General features: G+C 48.8%; 9 protein-coding genes across 9 annotated transcripts; 2 read left to right on the top strand and 7 right to left on the bottom strand.

Annotated features, from left to right (window-relative positions):
- Window positions 1-103: 103 nt before the first annotated feature.
- CTRU02_203341 (reverse transcriptase domain protein) lies at window positions 104-3,484 on the bottom strand (the record flags this gene model as incomplete). Its single annotated transcript, XM_036723970.1, has 1 exon — window positions 104-3,484. The coding sequence occupies one exon, from the start codon at window positions 3,482-3,484 to the stop codon at window positions 104-106; it is 3,381 nt and encodes a 1,126-aa protein (XP_036584084.1).
- A 1,447-nt stretch (window positions 3,485-4,931) lies between these two features.
- On the bottom strand, window positions 4,932-5,986 carry CTRU02_203342 (uncharacterized protein; the record flags this gene model as incomplete). The annotated part of the gene is made up of 2 exons (XM_036723971.1): window positions 4,932-5,819; window positions 5,882-5,986. 2 exons carry the CDS (start codon window positions 5,984-5,986, stop codon window positions 4,932-4,934), a joined length of 993 nt encoding a protein of 330 aa, XP_036584085.1.
- A 2,417-nt stretch (window positions 5,987-8,403) lies between these two features.
- On the bottom strand, window positions 8,404-9,186 carry CTRU02_203343 (uncharacterized protein; the record flags this gene model as incomplete). Its single annotated transcript, XM_036723972.1, has 1 exon — window positions 8,404-9,186. The coding sequence occupies one exon, from the start codon at window positions 9,184-9,186 to the stop codon at window positions 8,404-8,406; it is 783 nt and encodes a 260-aa protein (XP_036584086.1).
- A 379-nt stretch (window positions 9,187-9,565) lies between these two features.
- CTRU02_203344 (uncharacterized protein) lies at window positions 9,566-11,134 on the top strand (the record flags this gene model as incomplete). The annotated part of the gene is made up of 1 exon (XM_036723973.1): window positions 9,566-11,134. One exon carries the CDS (start codon window positions 9,566-9,568, stop codon window positions 11,132-11,134), a length of 1,569 nt encoding a protein of 522 aa, XP_036584087.1.
- Window positions 11,135-11,961: 827 nt separating this feature from the next.
- Window positions 11,962-13,038, bottom strand: CTRU02_203345 (uncharacterized protein; the record flags this gene model as incomplete). The annotated part of the gene is made up of 1 exon (XM_036723974.1): window positions 11,962-13,038. The coding sequence occupies one exon, from the start codon at window positions 13,036-13,038 to the stop codon at window positions 11,962-11,964; it is 1,077 nt and encodes a 358-aa protein (XP_036584088.1).
- Window positions 13,039-15,288: 2,250 nt separating this feature from the next.
- On the bottom strand, window positions 15,289-15,546 carry CTRU02_203346 (ankyrin repeat protein; the record flags this gene model as incomplete). Its single annotated transcript, XM_070204193.1, has 1 exon — window positions 15,289-15,546. The coding sequence occupies one exon, from the start codon at window positions 15,544-15,546 to the stop codon at window positions 15,289-15,291; it is 258 nt and encodes an 85-aa protein (XP_070061956.1).
- Window positions 15,547-15,935: 389 nt separating this feature from the next.
- On the bottom strand, window positions 15,936-16,385 carry CTRU02_203347 (uncharacterized protein; the record flags this gene model as incomplete). Its single annotated transcript, XM_036723975.2, has 1 exon — window positions 15,936-16,385. The coding sequence occupies one exon, from the start codon at window positions 16,383-16,385 to the stop codon at window positions 15,936-15,938; it is 450 nt and encodes a 149-aa protein (XP_036584089.2).
- A 766-nt stretch (window positions 16,386-17,151) lies between these two features.
- CTRU02_203348 (uncharacterized protein) lies at window positions 17,152-18,012 on the bottom strand (the record flags this gene model as incomplete). Its single annotated transcript, XM_036723976.1, has 1 exon — window positions 17,152-18,012. The coding sequence occupies one exon, from the start codon at window positions 18,010-18,012 to the stop codon at window positions 17,152-17,154; it is 861 nt and encodes a 286-aa protein (XP_036584090.1).
- A 1,884-nt stretch (window positions 18,013-19,896) lies between these two features.
- Window positions 19,897-21,338, top strand: CTRU02_203349 (aspartic-type; the record flags this gene model as incomplete). Its single annotated transcript, XM_036723977.1, has 2 exons — window positions 19,897-20,775; window positions 20,826-21,338. The coding sequence occupies 2 exons, from the start codon at window positions 19,897-19,899 to the stop codon at window positions 21,336-21,338; spliced, it is 1,392 nt and encodes a 463-aa protein (XP_036584091.1).
- Between the last annotated feature and the right edge of the window lie 2,769 nt (window positions 21,339-24,107).

A 24,107-nucleotide genomic window follows, 5' to 3' on the forward strand; every position in this document is an offset into this window, starting at 1 on the left:
CCCTCAGAGAGGCAACCTGTTGTAGGTTGATTCTCTGTATTCTCATTCAAATACAGAAATGATACTATTCAGAACTCCGTATACTTACTACCAAATTCCAGATTCATACTGCGTTCTTCTCGATCAAATGTTCAATATTCATTGCAGCAATCCATTTGTGACTGTATTGGTGTTTGATCGCTTCACTGTAATTCTTTGGAACTGGTGGAAGTGTCTTTTGGTGTGGATTGCCTAAATCATCTGCTGATGCATCCCATTGATCTCTTCCTTTTACTGTATCCGTAGATTGCAGTGTGAAGTGGGATTCTCTTGCTCTTCTCAGTCTTTGTGATGATCTTGTTGCTTCTGGTGGCTGTTGATTTGTTTGACCAAGAGGGGCTGATCGATTGTAGATGTTGTGATTTCTGCTGCCACGAGGTCTTCCCCTTCTCGCTATGTTTGGGATTACTGTGGAGGAATCTTGTGGTATGATTTCTTCTGGTTCCAATTCTATGACTGGTGTCTGTTGTAGTTCGAGTCGGTCTGTTGAGGTTTCCTCTATGGTCTCACTTTGATCCGATTGTTCTGGAGTTGGCGATACTTCTGGAGTTTCTGGAGTCTCCCTCACCCCCTCAGTTGTTTGAGAATCTGACAGCTGTACTGTTGGTGATAGAGAAGTGGGTGTAGGTAATTGAAAATCCCCTGATTCTTTCTCCTGCATCGGTGTTGCCGGTGTTGTTTCTTGAGCGGCTGGATTCGAGGCGGGTAGTGGCCCGGTAATATTATCGCTGAAATCTTCTCCATCCCAGCCAGCTGTGTCTAGGTCTTGTTCAATTGGATTTGTGAATGGGATATCCATTTCTGTGAACTGGAATTCAAGTTCCATTTGGCTTAACTTGCTGGTATCCTCAATCCTTGGATCATACAGCGTGTTTTCGTCGAAAGTAACGTCTCTAGTTCTCATGACTTTTCCTATTGCTGGGATCCAGATTCTGTAGATATTTGTGCTGTCATAACCACATAGATAGCCAATATGAGCTCTTGGCGCAGTTTTGTTTGACTTTTCTATTCCTCTCTTGTAGTTTTGTGTCAAGGGGTAAGCTCTGCAGCCATATCGCCTCAAGTGTGCTAGTTGTGGCTTTTCAGCCCTCTTGTGGGTAGACTGTTGATGAGAGTTCAGCCAAGTGTTGACCAACCCCAATGGTGTCTGCCACTTGTGGCGTCTTCGAGGCAATCTGTTTGACAGATAAACTGCTGCTTTTGCCAGCTCTGGTGCCATCAATTCAGGAAAGCGAGATTGAAATCGAAGTGCTCTCATGATCATAAACACAGCACCTCCAGCTCTTTCTGCTGGGTTTTGAGCACCAGTGTACTCAGCTGATCTTTCAATCATATATCCATTCACAGCTGCCCATAGTTCAAACGCATTGCGTAAAGCAACCTCCCAATCTAGGCGTAGAATAGAGATTTTGATAAAGCACTGTCTCTCGAGGTATGCTGCTAATTCTGTCATAGCTTGTAGTCCCTCCTTTCGAGTACGAAGAGTTCTTATCCAGAAGAACCCTGACCAGCCATCGCTGACCAGCAGGATTACCTTCTCCCCATTGTATGCTTTGCTAAGTGTAAAGAAGTCGAGAGATAGATAATCTCCTACAGCAGTTGGCCAATGGTCTGGGTTTCTGCGGGAAATTTGGCGAGTTGCCTTCCCAACAGCACAGGCATCACATTCCACTTTTGTGATTCCTTTTATCTGTATCCCAAGAGCTGTTTTAAGTAGCTGTTCCAGTCCCTCAGCGCCTGGATGACCAAGTCTCTCATGCCACAACTTGGCTTCTGCTGATGATGTTGGGAGTGGTTGTCTTGTTGACTGAAAACCTTTGGTTGGTTTCCTTTCTACGGTTGGGCTGAATCTCACAGTCTTCTCGGTATTGCTGAACGAGGTATTGTTCAGCAGAGCTGGGCCAGCTTCAATAATGTATTGACCATATCGGTTTGGTGTTTTGAATAGAAGTCTGCCTTTTGAGTCGATAAGACCCGGTATTCCTGTTGTAAAGATGATCCCTTTTTGCTTCAGCGGTTCTGTCCCAAGGAGCGATGTTGGGTATCCAGGCACAAGCCATACATTTCTGACTTTGATCTCCTTGTTGTTGGATTTGCCGCCTTGGTTTGGTTTGATGATCATTGTGCCTTTCGCAATTGCATGTACATCTCCTCCTCCAGAGGTGAAGTCTTTTGTGACTGTGTAGTCGAGATCATGAAGTCTTGAGGAGTCGTTGCAGATGTGGAATCCTGTTCCTGAGTCTACTATCACACTGTCTGACAGTGGGAATCCTGAATAGAGACTTGCTTCTCCTTGATTGACGATAGTGACGAAAGATGAGAGTGATCCTTCTCCATCAGACACTTCTTGAGTATAGTGGGATGATGATTGTGTAGTGTTTCTCCAGTTTGAGGAAGATGTTGCTCGATCTGGGGACTTTTGAGACTGCTGATCGCTTGCCCCTTTTCGTAGTTTTTCAACTATTCTTTTTAAGTGTGGTTTCTTCTGGAGATACTCATTCAATCTTTCCAGTGCTTTCTTATTTTCTGGATTATCTTCATGATAGTTTGGGCCTCGCTTCTTAGGGTTGGCATGTTTGCAATCAACAAATCGGTGACTTTCGTTTGGGCAAGCTGCACACTTTTGCTCTCGTTTTGCCCCCTGTTTTATTCCTTGTTCGTTTTCTCCTTGCCAAGTAGCGAAACTCGTGTCTTTTAATGGAGCAGCATTCAGCCAGTCTGGGTGGAAAGTTCTCACCCAACTGCGGAAATCGTTAGCTTGCTCAATTCCAGCAGTCTTGCTGATCGAACTGTAGGTTGGGTCATCCTTGTATCGCTTTGTGAAGTCGTAAGAGGCAGATGTGTAGTAATCTGGTGCAATTTGCTTGACTGCTTTCAAGAACTCAGAGACTTGAGTAACTGGATCGCTGAGAGCAGGGATTCCGATTGTTTGGGCTTCATCCATGATTTCTCGATAGATTATGAGCCATCCTCCAAGTTTTGCTCTTTTGATTGATAGCATATGCTTGTTATATCTTTCCAATACCATTTGTTGTCTCCCAAAGTTGTCTGGCGCTAGCTGTTTTTCAAGAGCTTTTATGATATCCCTGACTGTTTGCTCCTTGCTGACTTGGCTGATATAAGTGGCTGCTACAGTGTTCATGATCCAACTGTGAATTTCTAGAAGACTTCGCCGAACCTGGTTGTATTGGTCTTTTTCTTCTTGATAGATAGCTTTTCTATAGCTGATAACGTTGCTATAGTTTGCTCGTTCTTCTTGTCTGAGGTCTTTTGGGTCTGGGAATTCCAATCTTGGCTTAGTATTAATCTTGGTTCCTTTTGGATTCACATAGTCCCAGACTTCATGAACGTTTGCCAGCATCTGTAAGTTGTTGAACCAGTGGTTCCAGTCGCTGTCAGTCTGTAGCCGCTGTGTGTATTTTGCAGTTTCCGTAGTTGAATTCATGATCTCTCTTGAAAAGAGAACTGGTCTCTCTCTTCTGATCGTTGTGCAGTTGATTTTTCGCCGTGGCCAAGATTGAGTTCGTGACTAGACACTTCTTGTTTCAAGTTGGTGATTTTGTCGATTGTTGCCTAGAGGTTTGAGGGTATATAGCCAATCTCAACGCCTCAATTCTCAACAAAACGCAAGACGCCCCCCCTGTCTAATGAACCTGCCGTTTAGTGTAGTTGGTCTAGCCACCCAACTTGTAGCTATTCGCAAGGACCGTAAGACTGGCAAGCTCCCCTTCGTGGGTTCAATTCAGGGTTGTGGAGTTTTCGCAATTTGTAAAAAGTCTTATCGGTTCCGTTACACGAAGACTATAAAGTGAACCACCTGTTCGTCTTATCTGCCCGAAGCTTTCAGAGGCATAAAATGAGCAACTAGGTGTCTCTTCCGTTTCGTAATTCCAACCCTCCTGGCTGCGTATCAGTGGTATGGTCGAGCATGAACTTATATAAGGTTCAAGTTAAGAGTCCTGGGTTCAACTCCTCAGATGTGGTAAGTCCCCCTGAGTTGAGATGAACTTTTTGTGATTTTTTGATAAGTGTTGATGATATGAATTGATGACCAGAAGTTCTTTTGTGATTGAATGTTTCAACACTTCAACGTTCAGCCTTGTGTGATTGGAATTGATGTTTTGTTTGGTGGACTTGACTGCCAAAGTCTCATGGGTCGGTAACTTCGTCAATTGAGTGCCCTTGTCTATGGCATAAGTCTGAACTGCTCCCTTCTGGAAGTCGGTTTTTCAATTGGTAATTGTCACCATGAGGTACTGGGCTCATAACTGTCACGCAGTCAATTTGCCCACCACTTATGGGGTAAAAAAAGATGCTTCCATTCATTAGAGACTGTCTAGGGGTTATTGGGTTGATTATATAACCGTCTATTCGGTAATTACCGATTTGAAGGTTTTCATGCACAAAATGACATCCCCGTTAGTTTTATATGGGAAACAATAGCCGGGTGCATGGGTTGAATGCATGCCCCGATATATGCAGTGGTCCGTGTGACATATAGCCTGCATCGGAGGTGTCGCGGCCGTTCACTATATTTGAGGTGCTCCCCTATAAAACAGACCCTTGTTACCCCGTTTTAGCTATCCACCTCCGACAGGGTTGGTTCATAATCGCGATCCCGATCTGAGAACAGCTATTACTGCTCTGTAGAATGGAACTCGTGGTTCATATCCCGAGATAGAGGCTTCTCTCTTTCTCTCTCACAAAGTTCGTCATCAGGAAGTCCTGAGCCCCTTACCCCAGAAACGTCGAAGTCGACGGCCTGGCGAATAAAACAACCTCATGCCTCATCGCGTCATGAATGAGAATTTCTCATCCCCAAGTTTGCTCAACTGTAATTCTCATTATGTAGTGTGGAATATCGCTCTCTCTCATCTTACTCTATATCCTCTTCACCGGAAATGTGATCCCTTTCCAATCATCGCTACCTCCGGGCAATACTTGTCAATCTCCTCCTGATGGTCCTGCTGGAACTTCTGCACCTGGTGATATCCCAATGGCTTTTCATAGTAATGCGTCTCGACCGAAAACCTCCCTGCGATCTCCGGCTCCGGTAATTTGCCTCCGCGCTCCTTGATCTTGCGGTAGAACCACTGGTCCTCGTAGTCGACCTCGCTCTGCACGTTGGGGTCCGTCTCTTTCCTCCTCTGCAGGTCCTCTGAGATGGCGAGCATCATCTTTGGGTTTCGCACCGACAGGCCGCCGTTGAACCCGAACCCAATACCTGGCTTGATTGGTGCGCCAATCAAGTCAAACTCGACAAAGTCTTCGACGCTGTGCTTCGAGTTGGCACACACGATGCTGTCGACCTGGAACATGAGGATGCGCTTGTATTGTGTGAACTGCTCCCAGAGCCAGGGCCCGGAGAGGAAGAGCGAGACGGATTCGTGCGAGGGGAATTCCGTCCCCGGCGGCAGGTAGTGGATGCGGATCTGCTTGTTGTCGACGAGACGACGGAAGGCCGGCGGCGCCGTCCAGTTCTTGTACTTCTCCTCGAGCGTCACGAAGGTGATGGGCCACTTGGGGCCCAGGACCGAGGCGAAGTGCAGCACGATGGGCGCCAGATTGGCCACGCGTGCCGGGTCGTTCTCGGTGAGCACGGCCGTGTATTCATCGGCCGGGGGCGGAGGCGGCAGCGGCTCTGGAAATTCTTGCGTGGATGCTTCCCAGGGATAGATGTTGTCTCCCTGATTCGAGTGCCTATCGCCTCCCGTGTTCCGGAACGGATCCTCGGAGTCGAACTGAGCATCACCACCCGGTATCTTTTCGTCATAACCGTTCTGCGTCCCAATGTTAGCCATCAGCATGTGGATTGGGCGTCGCGGAGAACACATGCACCAACCCTGACGAGCAGATCCCATGTCCCGAACAGCGATATTAAAGCTAAGAATGCGACGACGAAAAGGACGGGATTGGGGCGACTGCCGCCTTTGAGAAGAGTCCCCATATTGTTGGTCGATGAACAGCAGTCTCAAGATCCAGGCGAAGGGATGGAAAGGGGGGAGAGAGAAAACACCAGAAAGGAGAGCTGACAATAATAATTTGCATGTCACTCGAGTATTATATATGCTTGGCCCCTCGTACATGCCTATCAGTTTGACTTACATGAGCCCTTGTCTCCCAGCACCCCCTCCATACTTCACCCCCAAAGGGATCGGCCCAGGGCAGAACAGGCAAGCCACATCGTAGTTTTTCCTTTCTTGGATTCTAGATTCGGGGCGCCTCCTGGCAGAGCTACCTAGGCTCATAAAAGAGCCACTAAATAAATCTTGATGCCCACTAATACTTTGCTGGTCGAACCCCCCTCAACTGACACGAAGTCTTGAGAAGCTTATGTTCTAAAGGGGGTTAGGACGACGTAAACGCACATTTGAAACTTTACCCAAGCTTATCATGTCAAAAACGTTTAATTCTCTTGTGAGAATTTACCGTTCGCTGCGAAAATTCCGAATGTTTATTTTGGTCGCATCGGTTTCTGTGCACTGGCTGGCATGAGAGGCAAAAGAATTCGACGCGTGCGTCTGATGCAACACCTGCCAACCTACTAGCTTGGGCTTCATATCCCCCCATTGTCGCAAGCCACAATGTCTTAGTCTGAGGAAAACGACGACTGTAAGCACAAAAAAAGGTGTGGCTAGGAGCACTTGCGCCTCTGCACACGGCTGATAAAGACCACGGCCTATGGAGTCGCTCTAGCCTATCCCCCATTCCAATAGCCTCCAATAGCATTCTCTCCCAGCCGGCCATTCCCACCACATCATCCCTACCGGCGAATAACCTCCTCTAGCATTAAGATTTGAGGTTTTTGACATTCCTGAAGCCCCTGAGCGTCCTTTCTGTGGGCAATCACACGAGCTTGCCTTGGTTACCAAAGGGATTCCAGGCAGGCCTTTCCATCGATGATCAGCCACATAGCCCCTTTTCTCCTGAGATAAAAACGAAAAGATAACGTTCTAGGCATTCCGCGCGCATCGTTAGTCTGTTAAATCGAAGCAAGCTGCCGTCTCCATTTTCGTTTTCGGCCGAAACCGCCTTCTCGTTTGCAGAGGAGAGTGCCTCCTAAGCTACCGAGGACGGTAAATCATCATGTTTTGGCGTGCTGCTATGTACTATTGACGTGCTCTTCTCTGTCACGCATGTGGGACTTTCTCTGTCCCCGTCATATCAGCGTGGTGTTTACATCCTCGGTGTGTCAATACCGAGACATGATGCGTGCAATCTCGAGCACCCCTGATGTCACCATGACTTTAATGTCATTATTTGTCCGATTTCGATGATCTTAAGCACCTAAAAACCGGACATCTTGCATTCATGAGTCAATCACGACCAGAAACATCCATACAACTCGAGGGCATTGTATGTCAACGGCAACACGGCAATTAGACGCAAAAGAGCTTCAAGCACGCGCCTGGTCGAGCCAATTCATGTCGTTCCTGGAAAGTGTATGTCCGCCCTGGACCTTGGTCCCTTTATTGATTTTTAGATTCGACGTTCGTCGTGTGTCTATTGGCCAGTCGTCCACATGGTAAAGCATGGACGCAGCCGCATAGCCGTACTTTTAACCCTCCAAATCAGGAGCTGGCAAATCTTCGGCCACGTTGGATAGATTAGCCTTCAGCCATGAACCGTGTTGTAGAGACTAAGTATTGGCGTTACTTGCAGAGCCTAGCCTGCTACCCTGAAAATTTAAGTTCACCAATAGTAGACCATGGGGACATATTTCCTACCCCATTTCCACATAGTAATCAACCAACGCTAGGAAAATATCAAACTATCTTTTTTTCACAAATTGCAAGGGCTATGCCGATACCCCCACACTCTAATCTTGCGGGAGTCTCGTAATCGGCTGAACTATTAAACTTGACATAGTGGTCCTCTGCCTTGTGGACTCCAGCTCATCTTTCCAGAGAAACTATTTCCTATAGCACATTGAAGGCAAACAGTATCTACCTTGTCAAATCTGTCATGAGGGGCAAAACTATTGTTGTTTGCGTTTCCCAATGTAAATTCCGTATCTACCACAAAAAGGTTCAAAGCGTGCTGCGCTTAACTAGGGTAGGTATGTCAAGAACAAAAAAGGGGGCTTATACACTTGGAGAAGTAGATACTACGGTCCTAAGTCGCTCTCTGCACTGAATCCATCGCTCCAATTACTACCCAACAATGGAAGCTGGAGATGATGCAAAAGGCTTGGAACATTATTGCCTTTGGTATGCGCTTCGTTCAGAGGTAGGTGCTCAATACCCAGTCGCGAAGTTCTTTCCATGAGGCCATATACTTCAACATAAGGTAAGAGCTTTTACTGGAAGGTCAAGACATCCAAGCACTTGGCCCTTAAAAAAAGCAAAACATGGCATCTAGCCCCTAGAAGCGGACGCCACTAACGGCATCATCGCCCAAAGCCTTTCTGATATCCTCAATCCAAGCCTTCGCAACGTCTCGGCCTCTTGGGGTGCCCCGAGGAAACTTGTATCGGCCTGCAACACCGCCGGGCGGATCTACCATTGCTCCTCTTCGGCCGTTGAATAAAGGTATCTGGCCATCATACTCTCGCGGACGGCATCTGCTATGTACCTCTAGGGAACATTCAAGCTCCCGAATCAGCTCTTCAAGGGCAGAAACTTCCGCTCTGAACCAGCCCATGTACGGTCCGCCGCCGATATACCCCACTTCCTCTGGTGCCTGGGAGTCGACAACTACGACCCACGGCTTCTCTGCAGCTTCTTTACCAAGGTGTCCATACGTAGATGGTGGCGATGGCGGTCTAGAAGGCGCGGCAGAGATAGATGCTAGGGCAGGGCCGTCAATGACCAGGCAGCAGTCGTGGCGCACCCCGGAGGGCCACCCAGTCTCGTCCCCCTCTTCGTTCTCACACGGACGGCATTCCTTGGTCCATGTTTTGAAGAGAGACCGAACGGCACCGTAGTCCATGCCCTCCAGAAACTCGCGATCATCCATAACCAAGAATTTTATGTCAAGGTCTACAGAGGCATATAAATGCAACTTATCTAGTACAGCAGACCATTGGTTTGCGTCTGTTGCTGGGTCAGGATCGTATGCAGTGCGAACAACGACAAAGCCTTTCCAGGTACGGTCAACGCCCTGTATGAGAGTCTTGAACTTGTCGAATTGGTGCTGGGTTGACATGGTTATGCGTTGTATGATTAGAGCTCTCTTCGAGCCCTCGATTTGTGGTAGTTGAGGATAAAGATGTTGTTTACATGTGTGTTTGAAGAAATGAGGGGAGAAACCAGAGGTCTTTCTATTGGTCTCGACCCACAATTCGACTAACATCCATCTAGGGTGGGAAACGCAGTCAGTTACAGTCCGTTTCGCTGGCAGCGTCCAAAAATCGGATTTTAGCCTATTAACCCCGAAAATCAGTAAACTATCACAACAGGGGTCAAACTGGCCCAACTGGCCCAACTGGTGTAAACTGGCCACTGTAGCCCAATTGGGCCACTTTCGTGGGGCCCACGTAGTGAAATCTCTGTAAATTACAATATCTCGTGAAAAGCTTTTCGTGATGCCTCCTCGGCGGGCTCGGGCCCCCTCAATTGATAATACCACTGGGCCGGCGAAGCGAAAGCGATTGAAAACAGCAAAAGCCCTAGAGACGAATACAACAACCGGCTCGCCGTCGAGGGTAGTTATCGTACGTACGAGGGCGAGGGCGAGGGCGCAGGCGTCAGAGCCAGCGAAGACCCCAGTTAAGCCACCTCGACGCCGTCGGGTAGTGGTGATCCCTTCCCCAGCCCAGAGGGTTGCTCAGTTAGCAGAAACAGAGACAGGAATAACTCAACAAAACCTCGAAGTTGACGAAGTCGAGGAAACCCAACCGGCAGGCCACTATGAACACCAAGCTATTGGGCAGTCAACGCCGGGCCAGCGACTTCAATATAACCTCAACCTCGATGAGGATCCTTTTGCTGTTACGCCGGCAAGGCCTGGTCGACGGCCTTTACCTGATACCCCAACTCCTCGACGAACGCAACCACAGTCAATCAATTTAACTGTTACGTATACTCCTCTCTTCTCAGGCGGTCGCTCGCCGCCAAAGCTTCCTGAGACTATATACAAGTGGATATTTGACGAGGAGAGCGAAGTTGGTCATAAGTTGATTATCCAGTGGTCGAAAATCGAGAGGGATTTGGCGAAGCGAATCGACGCCCGTTTAAGGGCACAATATAATATCGAGAAGAGCTGGATTACCACGAAAATCGCCTGGAGAAGAATAGGATTAAAAGCAGTAACTATTGTATACCGCGAAGAATTCGCTGTTGACAGTGGCAACTGGCCGGTTGTTCCATGGTATGATATTTCGAAGCAAATTATCGAGAATAGTCGCCTTGGTGAGGTTCTTCTCGATGTTGAACTGGCCTACTCTGTCACTCCTACTGTAGCCGCAGTAGGAGAGCTAGAAGGCGTAGGATCACCACGAGGGCGACCGTCTCGACTTAGTCAACGTCAGACTGTAACAAATACGATGCTTCAAGCGATTGAAACAGAAGGCGATCGAAAGAGGAAGTTATTTCGAGACCTTCTTCGCCATAATCAGTGTAACGATTCAGCAACCTGTCAGAATACCTCGTCAGCTGATCCAACAGTTAACTGGTGCTGGGTCAACGCAAGAAAACACTATAAACTGACCGTATTTGATTTCGAGAAGTGGCAAGAAGCTATTCAGAAGGGCGAGGAAGGCGTATCAATATCAAACCCGCCTGCCCGCCTAATTGTTGATCTTGTTCAGCGTGAACAACGCGATATGAAAAAGCCCGATAAATCAGCAAATCGAGGAGGCCAAAATAGCCTAGGTGAAAAGTCTGCTAATAGAGGGCTTTCAGACACACAAGACCCAGCAAATACTGCCAATAATAATAGCGCAGTAGTCAACTTCTATGGCCTACCTCCGCCAGGCGGCCCAACGCAATATTGGCCAAAGTTGCCGCCGCCAACGATGCCGCCCCAATATTGGGATCTTGAGCCTCAATTTCAACCGCAGTCAGGTGATTACTCTGCCCGTCGGCAAGTAGAGGCTCCGATTCGTTCTTCGTCGCCAGTTGTTCCTGATTCGCCCTCAAAAGCAACACGCTAAGTTGATGAGTTCGTTTCGTGGTTTCTAGCTGTGAACGGCAAGAAGTTGGGTATTGACGAAGTGAAATTTACTCCGTTAAAGGCTTCAATAGTCAGTCTCCGCGTTATTCGTGATTACCCAGACAGCTGGTTCAAGGAGGTAGGGTTTTCACCACAACTTACCGCAGCAGTGAGAAAATCGATCAAACTTTTCACTACAACACAGCAATTTTACCTCCAACAGAGCGAACCTCTCGCCGCTGTACAATCACTCGTACAGGCAACGAAAAAGCCAGCAGTTGACCGTGAGGTTGAAGACGAAGTGTATAACCGACTTTTTGACGAGCGATTCGGAGAAACAGGCAATATCGAACGAAGCGCTAGTAAAGTAGGCGAAATAAGCGTTCCAGCGGGTAGGATCTCCTCACCGCTGCCAACTGGCGATATTGAGTTTGGTCGAGGTGGTGAGTAATATTGACGGAAGTGACGGCGTCAACTAACCAGAAACTAGAATTAGACCTCTTCGTCTCCTCGCCGCCGCCACCAATCCTTCCTCCTAATACCGAACAAAATCCGATCGAAGTCTCAGACTATATATCGTCGCCTTATACCCAAGAGGAAGAGGAGGTTAAACTAGGATAAATAGCAGCGACTACTGCTAGCGGAAAGCTTTGCTTGTGGATGTGAGCTGCCCTGCAACACCCGGAGGATCAACCCAAAGACCGTTAGGTAGGTAGCAGAGCACTTTGATACGCCACGGATACGATTTATTTCACTATAGGCCTGACTTGAGGTTGTAAATACAGGCATTATTCATGTTTTTCTTCTCCTACTTCTCCTACTACAAGTTCAACAACTATTTACTACAAGAGGTGGATTCAACTCTCCTCCTGCCTCAATATACATATCGCTACTCGTCATAGCGTCACAGAAGATATCCTGTGTGCCGTCGAAGTTGATATATGAGTTACGGAAGTGCCCAGCTATCTGTGGGAGACGTTGCCCAACCTCAAGCGCGCAGTCGCGGAGAAACTCAGCAAAATCACGCTCGTCTAGTTCGTTAGTATTCCACGTACGGAATGTCTTTTTTACATGCTTTTTGAGGTCGCCAAAATACTCCTCGATGGGGTTAAAGTCAGGTGAGTACGGCGGGAGGAATTCGAGGCGTACGCCAGCGGCCTCACACGCTTGCCGTATATCCCCTTGCCGGTGAAAAGAAGCATTATCCATTATAATCACTGACTTAGGCCCAGGGAATATTCCACACTTTGGCAGTAGAAGTTGCTGTATCCACGCAGAGAAGCCCTCGCCATTCGTCGATCCAGTATATACCAGCAAGTCTACGATACCGTCAATTGCGAGTGCTGGCAGCAGTTGTATCCGTTGACCTCGCTCGAGGGGAACTGACCGCGTTGGCGTCAGACCCTTAGGCGCCCAACCCGTCCTTCTTCTTCCAGTGTTTTTATCAACGCCTGATTCGTCTACGAATATTAATTGTTCTGGGTGGTATCGACGTATACGATATAACCAATCGTACCGTAATTCTGGGTTTCGTTGTGAAGCAATTATGTGGGCTTTCTTTCTCGTCCAGCCAGCTGCGTGGAGGTGGCGGCTCAACGTTGATTTGCTGACTTCGAGGTTGAACTGTTCGTATAGGAATTCTTGCATCTCTTCGAATAGGAGGTCGTTACGATACTTTAATAATTCGAGAAGTTCGTTCCGATGCTGTATTTCCATCTTCTGCTGGCTTTCACGCCTTCGAGGGTATTGTTCTACCTCGCCAGTTATGTCGAATCGACGACGCCATCGTCGAATCGTTCGTTGGCTACAGCCAACCGCCTCTGCGATTTCTTCGTCGGTTTGAATAACAGAGGGAAGAAGTAGGTTAACTTTCCTCAGCTGGAGTTTTGAGAGACGTGGCGCCATACTGACGCGTTGAAATGAGTAGATTTGACGATACGGTGGCTAAATGCAGCTGAATGCGACCGTTGTAATTTTCCCAGCGAAAAAAACGGAGTTTAGCATGGGTTTGCATTAACCCCACCCTAGGGGGGTAAAAACTCGATTTTTGGACGCTGTCAGTGCAACGGACTGTATAAGAGAACTTTTGTACTTTGTTAACCTCGATGCGAAGTACTTGCCAGGAGTACCTTTGTCAACTTTCCCACCCTTTTTCGTCCCTCACAGCTGTGAAAACTAATGGCGCAATCCATCTCGCCGTTTTAGAGCCCTATAGGCACCCGGCTTTTCTTTGCGCCTTTTGTTGCAGAACGAAGCATACTAAGGTAAGCTAAGTGGGAGGACAAGGTTCTCCTGCAGCCAAGCCCCGTTCTTTTCAGCGACAAATGGTATCCCGGTCTTTGTGAATGAAAACCTTTCCGGATTAGATTGTAGTTATATAAGTTCAACTATAAAATAGGAGTAACGGTGGTAAATATCAATAGGTCAAATCCTCCTCAGAAGTAGCACGTTTACTCATTTTGTGCAGATATTCCAGTAAGAATAGCCGCAACAGGAAGCCAGCCTTCGTGCGTCCCAGACAAACAATCTAGCCCTAGCCCAAAGCATATCCTCTAATCCTTCTAGCACAGTACTCTAACATATCTCCTACACACTTTCTTACTTATCTCGCTCTGTCTGATCACTGTGCACCTAGGTGCGAATAAGCCAAAGCGGAAGCGGCTATGTCGAGGTAAGCAGTCGAATAAGCTGATGATGCTTAAGCATCGAGTGAGCTGCCAGCACATGTGCTTTGCCGGTATCCAAGCCTTCTCGCCCTCCGAGGCACAGCTTTGTCCATTTGTAATTAAAGGTAATGTGCGCAGCACTTTGCTCTGAGGCCTCTATTGACCTAGGACCCTCGACAAGGAACAAGTAAACACGATCTTAACAACTACGACAACCTGAATTTGTCTATGCTATACACAGTAATGTACTCGTTATAATTATAATGATCATAATAAGACCCTGGCGGCTTCGGTCTTCCAAGACCCTGTTAGGATTCAGTCCACGTCATAACTTGTCTACTCATCATCCCACATCCACTTATACTTGACCCAATCATCCTCCTCTGCTTCACTTCCCGCTATTTCTCCATCATCATCCACCCATTCTCCAGGAACATGCAGATGCGGGTTATCAATCAGGTGCCAAAAGTCCCCCGCACATTCCTCGGCAGCAAGATCCCATTGTAGTTTCCAGTCTTCTGGCCGGGGCCCAAAACCGAAAGACGCCAGTTGGGGTCCCCAGGGTTGAAGGCTGGCGAGGTGAATATCTACCCAGTCTTCCAGGCCATTTCCTCCCCATCGGATATCCTTTAGCGGATGATTCGTCTCGTATAACCAGAGCTCATGCCTGCTGTATTCTAACAAATTTACGCCTGAAGATTGAACATCTTCAAGCCACATCGTCATAGCTCGTGACATACGACGCAACATGAGACGTTTCTCTCGGGGCGACTCGTAGTCGGAATAATACTCCATCAGTCCCACCAAAAGGGGTGTAGCAATCAGACCCCTGAAGCCCACGGCATGCTCCTGGCTAAGTTGCTCGATCGTTATATCTGTAAAGATCCATCGTGCCAGTTCTCTCCAGTACCGGAACTTGTGATTGTCCACAAACTTTTCAAACTTCTCGGAGGGATATGCGTTGTAAGTGTCATCGAAAGAGTGACGAAAGTATTGGATGGCGAACTCAATCAGAGAAGCCCAATTCATTCTAGACATGACCGTTGCTCTAAAAGCAGCCGGATCTACGCCTGGTCCGCAGCGTAGCTCGTAGGAAAGGACTTGAGGGTCGACGATTATCCATTGGAGAGAAGCAAATCGGTCCTGTAGTGAAAGTCGGTGGCCTTCCGGTAGCCCTTCTTGGACTAAGAGGGAAAACAGACCGGGAATGCACCAGATGTAGTCCACTAGCGGGTTGAAAAAAATGCTGCGTCTGGGAGCCATTGCGTGCTGAACTGCATCATCTAGACATCCGCGGGAAGCGATGAACCTGAATAGTTCCATCACCTTTGGGTCGTTTGTTGGCAAGTTTCTCCACGGCTTCATCGCTTCCAACAAGGGGCCGCGCTCTCGAATACGTAAATCTTCGACACTTAGGCCCACTCTAGCCAGGTTTGCGGCTATATCAACGCGGCCCCAGCGTAATGCTTCCTGGATACGTCAGCATCAATTAGCTCTGCGTTCGTTGGGAAGTGAAGCTCTGCCACGTATGGGTAGACTTTACATGTAACAGTGTGCTTCCGTCCTCTCTGCGATCCCAGAAAGAGGCATGATTCTCTTTCATGTGCTGCAAAATTTCAGTCCACGAGCCATCCGCTATTAGTCGAAATATCGGGGCGTCGTCTGGGCGCGTGGCCCAAGGGTTGAGTGACATTGTCCAACCTGTATTAATCCTGTAGGCATCAAAATCCCATGCCTTCTTTGACATCCACCATGGAAGCTGGACTCGAAGCTGGTGTACTTTCTGATATTAGTTATGGATTTTCTTTTATGGAGATCTTGATTTACGGACTTTGTGTGTTCGCATGTTCTGGTTGAGTAGATGTCTGATAAATAAAGTTACCGAAGAGAGACGCTGGCTGCCATGCGACCGGTTTGGGCTTGGGCTGTGATGGGTCATATTGAACCATGAGATCCTGGTCTGATGTCTTTCTTGCCGCTCCCTTATCGCCAGTGCCATGAGACTCCGTAGATGCCCCAGGTAGACCTGGTTGAGGAACATGAACGATTTGAGTAAGTTGTACCGGTGGCCTAGACTCTAACAGGGTGCTTAAGCTTGTCAGGGCGACACCCAGAACAAAAAGGTGCCTGTCGCACTTACATGATATGTGTCTGCTGGGAAACTGAGTGTGCCTGCAGAGAAAGAGACAACGCCTTGACTATAGACTTGAGCTTTTCCTGGTGAACTCGGATCCAGTCTTTCCTAAAGGTCACTTTGAGTTTTGTAATGTTTCTCAAGGGCCTTCTCGCGGTGAATATCTGATCTTGAAGTTCGGCTGACAGAGTCTCCAAATGCCCGACTACTTCGCGACAAGCCAATATTATTGGACCTGCGATGCTGCCTAAGGGGAGGTGTTTCTGCTGTTCATATACTGCCTCCACCGCTCCTATAACCGGGCTGAGGAGCTCAAGTTCTTTTATGAGCCGGTTGATTTCCTCGGGTACATCCTGCACTTCGTCCCACAACTTTTTGATCTTGAACACGCTTTTGACTAGGAGCTCCGCCACGGCGAGTGCACTCGCGACGGTGCCGAATACTTCTGCCATCTTCCCAGTTTCGTTACTCAATCATCGCAAGGCAACTTTTGTGAAATCTCGAAACCGAGCACTGGTTTGTTCAGGATCTAAGTTTGTTGGGTCGTCCCACGAGTATTTTGGTATCATAAAATCAGGCTGAAGGACAGGTATAATTGAGCTGAAGAGAACCGTCGAGGCGGGGGACACGCGCGCTTATGAAGATACTACCAGTCTCAAGAACGCCTTGAGGGCTGCCAGGGGTCTAAGCCACCTGTGGCCACCCAACTTGCAGCCTCATGCATCACACTGCCACTGTGAACGCTTTTGATTCGATGACGCTGAATGCTTTCTAGGATGAAGCTAACACTTGGCTATACCAATGAAGAATAAAAAGCCAACCAATCAGTCATTAGTAGCTTTCGAACTAAATGCTTAGAATTGAGTATCAGCCCAGACTGCTGCCATATTGAACAAGGCATTAGCATAGGTTGTGAAAGTGGAAAGAACAGAGTCACTCCTTGATAATACTGTTCCACTTGAGTATATGGGAAACTCTGCTTTGTAAGCTAAAGGCGTCTGACAATGGCCATTATTTCTTTCCGGCTGTTCTAGTGTTTAAAACTTCTCTGTCTATCTGAGTTGCGTCCATCGAAAGTGACCGATAAGTGAAGCATGTAAATCCGCATAAGAAATACAAAACAATTTGGGCAGATATCTTACCAAAAATTTCCAGCAGGACCCGCACGTTCTTCTGTTTCTGCACGTTGATCTGATCAACTTATCCTCATACTAAGCTTTACAACGTCACAGTGTCTTCTTCTCCTTCCCACAGCCCCCGGACAGCACCCCAGTATCGCACACTGTCAAGTCTCGCATGCGCAACATGCGGACTGCCTTCAAACCTTTCCTTCTCGACTTTAAAACCAATCTTGCTGGCCTCTTCAGCATGTCTCTCAACATCCTCCCAATCAACCATTCTGTCCTCTTTGCTATACACATACACCCTCCTCAGCTCATTCTGCAGCAGGTTCGGTTGGTTTAGAGACGCCCGCATCTTGTCCATGGGATTCGGATACCCCCACGGGATCGTAACGAGCCATGCCCAAGCCATTACAAGATGTGCTAGCGGCCGGAGGAACCAGGGCATCGGCGCCGAGAACGCGCGGGCCGTCAGCATCCAGTAGAATTTGTTGGGACAGGAGTCGTATACGGTGACGTGCGGTGGAAGGTCCAGCTTCCCTTCAGGGCTGGCCGCGGTGTAGAGATCGTAGAAATTATCAAGGTTCCTCGCGCCACCTTGCGAAAAGACGTGGATCAGCAGTTGGGGTTTGGTCTCGGAAGTCGAGACAGTGTCGGCGAGAGCCCGCACTACGGAAACAGCAGGTTTGATTTCACGCCTGGCGAAGTGAATGGAGACTGCGTGGGGGTAACCACCTCTGACGAGGAGGATTCTTGCTGTCGGGTAGAGAGCCATGTAATGAGAAGTGTATTTTGCGATGTGGACGTCTTGTGCGAAACTCCAGCTGAAAAGGGCGATGAGCTTCGGAGCGTTTGGGTCCTGGGCTGTGGGCGAAGGCTCGTAGAGTAACGTGTTTTGGGAGAGGGGCTTCATGTTCGCTAGGGGTCTCTCGGACCTAACTTGCTGATTTGAGGCCATGGTGATCTGTAGAAATTCTCGATGGACGTTCAAGAAATTGATGTAGTGCGGTTCAAGATACGAAATCTAATGTGAGCTGTCTAACAGAGGTACCTAGTTTGGGCTGTACCCATGTGAGCTGGGCAATTGGAGATGGAGGTTAAATTATCCCCTGCGGGACTGCTGAGGGGCTTATAAGAAGTTGCTCGAAGGATTTCTGTTGAGACGAAGACAGGGACATATTCAACACATGTCCAAGGTTCCTAGAGATCATTGGAAGGGTCCTAGGTCTGTCATCATGAGCGGATGGGCGGCTTAATAACAACTCCGGTTCAGCGGGTTAATTGAGATTCCGACGGGGCCGATGCTAGTACACTAACTCTTGGCTGATCTTTTGTGAACAAATGCCAATAGCAGCGTTTAGCCACGTAAGTTGGGCGATATCATCAACCAGTTTTATTATTCTCACTAGAATGTTCGGCTGACGTGAGATGTTACTGGTAGGCTAGTGGTCGTGAATATTCGGCCGGTATAATATCGGATGGGTGTGCACCAAGTACCACCCCCATCCTTCACGACAAGCAAATGGGTCTTGCAGGCAGACGTCCAACAGATCCACGCGTACATAGTACTCTGTTACTAATTTCTTTTCAACTGTTCCTGCTTCTGGGCCGATCCGTGGTTTCTAACATGTGCTGGGTATTGTGATGACGATATACCCGGAATTCAAAATAAAATAACAAACTCTCTGTGCCTCGTCAGCATGGACACCCTGATAACAGGGACTTTGATAACATGGTCTCGTGTTACTGGCGTCCAAGTGGCACACTAGAGGCGACTGCAGGTGCCCGTTAATTTTGACACCATGATTAAACGTTTGACACGGAAATCTTAGCGAGATTGAGAGCTGCGTTTTCAGTTTTGAACCATCCGAGGCTGTTTCGAGGCTCGTATGCGGTATTGAAATCTCAAGTCGTCTCTAGTCTTTAAGCATATGCCTTAGTTGCCTCCATACTGAGCACCACACCAAAACTCCATGATGCATAATTGTAGGGGGACCATAAAAGGAAGACTAGTATTTGATCAAATCCTGACTCAAGGATGCTAAGCGGGCGTGTTGATTAATATATCCATGGCTGGCCTCGCAGTTCATGTGAAATGATTGAAGAAACTGCAGTGTATGACCGAGTATCAAGTCCAAAGGACCGAATGGCCGAGGCACATTCAACTGTTGAATCCAGTCCAAATGACGGGACGGGAGGATGAGCGCATAGCAAACGAAGCTATGATCACCCATGGGTTTGGAAGCAGCCTTCAGTCTCCGGAACATCTGAAATGAAGACTTGAACAAGCTCCAAGGCAAAAGCCCCCCTAACTAGACTGAAATGTTCAAGGGGAAAAAAGAGGTTGAGCAGACACGAACGGATATCTGGTTCGGGTGGGCTGAAAGCAGTGAAGACATGCCAAATGGCAATCGATGTGATGATACCACCTGAGTATGGGCCTTACGGGAAGGCACATTGTTGCAAACGAGGCAGGCGGAAGTTCACATTATTGTCGCTTCCACAATATCAGGCATTCCATCGGTTCCTTCCCGTCTCAATAAGTAATATCTTCCTGGAGCCACAAACCATCCAGGAGGAAGCAGCTACCCTGCTGCCATCTGCCCATACAGTAATCTAGTGCGTCCTACGGCTGGCCTTGTGTCCTGGACACCTCACCTACTTCTGTGTTTGTTTGTAGATCCTTCTCTCGGTCTATATTTCGAGAATAACCCGCAACTTTTCTTCAATTCTTCAAATCAGACCCCAAGCTGTAAAGCCTCTCTTTTCCCCTTCGTTACATCGTCTGACCATTCTTTTTCATCCAACAGACTCATTTCATCGCTGTCTCTGACACCCTAGAATGAAGATCACCAGCATTCTCTTCTCCTTCATGGGAGTTGGCCTGCTAACTACCCAGGCCGCCGTGATCGATAGACACAGAGTCAGTGTCGACATCAAGACCCCACTCAAGGGTGTCAGCTTTCAGCGCATCAAGGCTCACCGGGACCCAGTCTCTGATGATGTCGTCGGTCGAGTCCAGGACCTGAAGGCCTTCCGCGGCAAGGTCGCCGGTCACAACGCTGCTACTGCCCTAGGAGCCGCTCAGCCTCGCGATATTTCGGGAAACTACCAAAACATCACGGCTCTGAGCCCTTATGGCACTCAGTACTCCATCGAGGTCATCTGGGATGGTAAACCCATCAACATGCTGTTCGATACGGGCAGCAGCGACACTTGGGCAGCCAGCTCCAATCTTTCCTGCGTCAGTATGACGGGCACCGCAGTCTATCCTCAGGAGGCTTGCGGATTCGGTCCGAACCTCATCGACGGGTTCAAGCATGGCCCAGTCGAAGACATACACTTTGCTCTGAGTTATGGTTCTGGGGAAAAGGTTTCCGGCCCCATGGGATACAGCGACATCGAGGTTGCCGGCATCGTCGTCCGCCAGCAGCAAGTTGGTCTTGCCAACTTGACCTACTGGTACGGCAATAACTACACCAATGGAATCATAGGTATGGCATATCCATCTCTCACGAGCGCCTTTACTGGCGACCCGACCGAAAAGCGTCCCGCCTTCCAGGTCCCATACCAGCCCTTCTTCACCAGTATGGTTCAACAAGGACTGTCTGCCGATTCTTTCAGCGTATCTCTTGTCCGTAATTCCTCTGGGGTGATTGCATGGGGTGGCAGAACAGGCCTGCCAGTTACCGGTCCTACGGCCTATACCGACCTAATCATCGTAAGTTGTTGTCTTTCCCATACTTCAAATCCAGCTGACATTCGCAAAAGACAGCTATCAACCAGCAGCGGCCAGAGTCATCATGGCAGTATTCGTACTACACCATTCTTGTTGATGGTATTCGGTGGGGAAGTACGATGGACGAGAAGAAGCACCCCTACATCGTTGACACTGGCACCACGATGATGTACGTGCCTCCGCCTGTGGCCGAGTCCATTGCCAGATCGTTTTCTCCCAGCGGCATCTACATGTTTCAGTATGGATCATACTTTGCACCCTGTAATGCCATTGCTCCTCGAGTTGCGGTCATCATCGAGGGTGCAAGCTTCTGGATCAACCCCGTGGACCTCATCTACCGCAACATGAAAGACGAGGTCTCGGGCTACTGTCAACTTGGCATCTCCACCGGGGGCACCGGTCCTTATGTCCTCGGGGCCGTCTTTCTTCACAATGTCGAAGCTTACTTCGACGTGGGCGGTGGCCAGATGCGTTTCTATGGCCGTGAAGACTATGGCCCGACGCCCGAGGTTTCGGATCCGAGGAAGTTGTTCAATGATGTATAGATTCAGCTTTCCAACTTTTGGAGGCAGCAGGAATGAATGGAGATGATATCCTTCAGCTTTGCCATACTGTGGCTGAAAAGTGTGAAAGATTGATTTGTTCAAGATCCTTCTGGGAAGCACTGAAGCAGTGGGATCAGAATAGTCGTCTTGTCAAGAAAATAAGCGTTAGTAGCTAGACGAATTGACCAGAATTCAGCCTGAAGCATGTCACTCGCCTCATTACTCCCCTTGACGAATGGTGTACGCTTTATGAAGGCACTCTGACCTCAACGGAGCTTTCTTTGGCCCAGTATTATTCCAGGCGAGAGCCAAAGCGGTACTCCCATACTCGGTAGAAACAATGACAGGCAAGGCTTATGTGGAAACACTATCCACAGTGGATAGTGTTGAAACTGAAGGGCCGTGTCGGGACTTATCGGGGTGGAGTGGCAACAGGAGGGCTTATCGCAGGTCTTATCGATAAGAAAGAGAGAGCTGTGACCTCACCGTCATGCCTCACATTGATTTCTGCCACTTTACTCACCAGTTCGTTTCGTGATCCAGGCCTGTTGCAACCCTCGCCCTTACCGACTCGCTTCGCAGTGACAACTGAATCCATCCAAGGACATTCAATACTCACAAAATCTCTCAGTTGAATATTTCCGTCTTCTTTGGCTCAGGGCACCTTCTGCATCGCATACCTCTTTGTTGTCACGATCGCTTCAAATCGCCCCGGTGTGCTGCGGTTATTCGGCATTCGCTGCACCGACCTTTCTCCCTCATCTCCCCGAGATCCCCCGCGGTCGGCATTCTCCTCAGCGAAGGGTAAAAAAAAGAAAAGAAAAAGAAAAGGAAAAGCTCATTCGTCCCGACCTTTGTGAAATCGACAACGACAAGGCTATTCATAGCAAGCGAGAGTTCCAGACCTTGGATTTGATCACTTTTGAAAAGGAGCCAGCAACCATGGGTATCGGAGTAATCCCGGCAGGTTCAGAGGGGAGACGTCAGCCTCGACGACAGCACACTTGGAGCTTCAGTAAGGTACGTTTGTGCTTTTTGTCCCTAGTGCGCCAACCTGTCTTTTTCAAAGCCTTTTTTTGTTCTTTTTTTTGTCTTGGGTGCTTTTGCCTGTTTGTTACTGGTGCGTTATCCGGCCCCAAGGGTAGCTGCAGGTGCGGAGTGCGGCTGTGGTCCAGTATGGATTTTGCAGCATCATGGCAGCGTCAAGTGATTTTTTTTCTCTCTTTCTCTGTCCCTCTTCCTCTCTCTCTCTCTATTACGCACTTCCCTTTGGCTCCCTCCGTCAGCCAACCAGGACAAATGTGTTTTTCTTTGCAATTGCTCTGGCGGTGTGAATAATCACGCAGGGGGTGTTGATATTCGAGTGAACCACCCCCTGGTAAATTGGGCAGCTGGGAAAAAGCTGTGCTGGGTTTGATACGATCTGGCTGGCAATCGTGCCGATTTGCTGGGCCTCCAGGTCCCGGACGGCTGGACTTGCTGGTTCGGAGGTGAGGTGGGCAGCATGGGGGGGTAAAAGGAAAACCCCCCTCCCCCCTGAACGCGTGGTGAGCATTTACCAGTAAATGCAGCAGCGGTGTAATGTCTATGCCAATGCCCATATCTCTCAAGTCAGGAGACCTCTGACCGGATGACCATTTCCCCTGGCGAGTTGCCGTGGGGGTCAGGTGCTAGTGGCCAGCCAGAGTGGGTATTGACTTTCCATTGCAATTGAGCCATGTGCCATGAGTATGGGGACTTTTGGTGGTGAGAATCGAGAGCCGGCTCTTTCACACAACGTTTTCCGTCTCTGCAGAGGAGAAGAGAAATGGGGAATTGGGGGGTAGAAAGACATTCCTGTCTGGTGAATGACAGCAGCCGGGTATGCGTGTGGCCGGCTCCGCATGGTGGGCAAGTCTCGGTAGTGGCCGGGAATGACCGGACTGAAGATGCATGTTGGCCGGGACCAAAAGAAAAAAAAAAGCACCCAAAAAGTCAAAAGGCTGCCGAATGAGAAGTTGGGGGGCTCGCAGACCTTTTTATTCATGGGATTGTCGATGTTTCGGCGGCCACTGGAATTTTGGTGTTTTACGCAAGAGAGACATGGAGGGGTTTGACTTGTTATTTGTTCTGCTTTGTTATGTCTAAGGATGGTTCTTTTTTTTTTTTTATTCCCCTTCTCGTCTGCGTCTGCATTCGCTCGTCATCATGAAAGAGCTTGGTCGATTCCGGCATCTCTTATGACGAGCCGGCTAAGTCTGGCAAGTCGGATGAGGTGTTCGGCGTGGTCTGATCCCCACCCTCGGTTGTGTTCGGTGAAGACGCCGCTGGATGGGCAAAGATTGGTTGGGCATGCTGAGTGAAGGTGCTGCGAGATATCCCGTCAATGCGGGGGTGGCCGTGGCGCTGGCCCTGGATTCCTGCATCATTTTTTTTTCTGCTAGAGTAGAGGTGCATGAGCTAGGCCGAGAGAGATGCTCCTCTAGCTGGGCCAGGCCCGCAGCTAGCAAAATCAGGGACCGGAGAGAAGCGGACACAGGGGGGATACACGTAAAATGAGGGGCATTGGACTGGGGGGGAGCAGCGAGTGTCATGGAGGGGCGGGCAGGCCACGCCGAGCTTCACCACCAGTGTGCTGAGAGGGGTGGAAAAGACAGCATCTGCCATAATACATGGACCACTAATGGCCTGCCTCCAGTGCCTGCAGTGCAGCGCCTGAAGGTGGCCTGTAATGCCCAGCAGTGGTTGTAGCCACGGGCGGGCGGACGGCAATCCAAAAAAGGGAGTGAC

This window comes from Colletotrichum truncatum, assembly GCF_014235925.2.
Source record: "Colletotrichum truncatum strain CMES1059 chromosome Unknown Contig_0002, whole genome shotgun sequence".
NCBI lineage: Eukaryota > Fungi > Ascomycota > Sordariomycetes > Glomerellales > Glomerellaceae > Colletotrichum > Colletotrichum truncatum.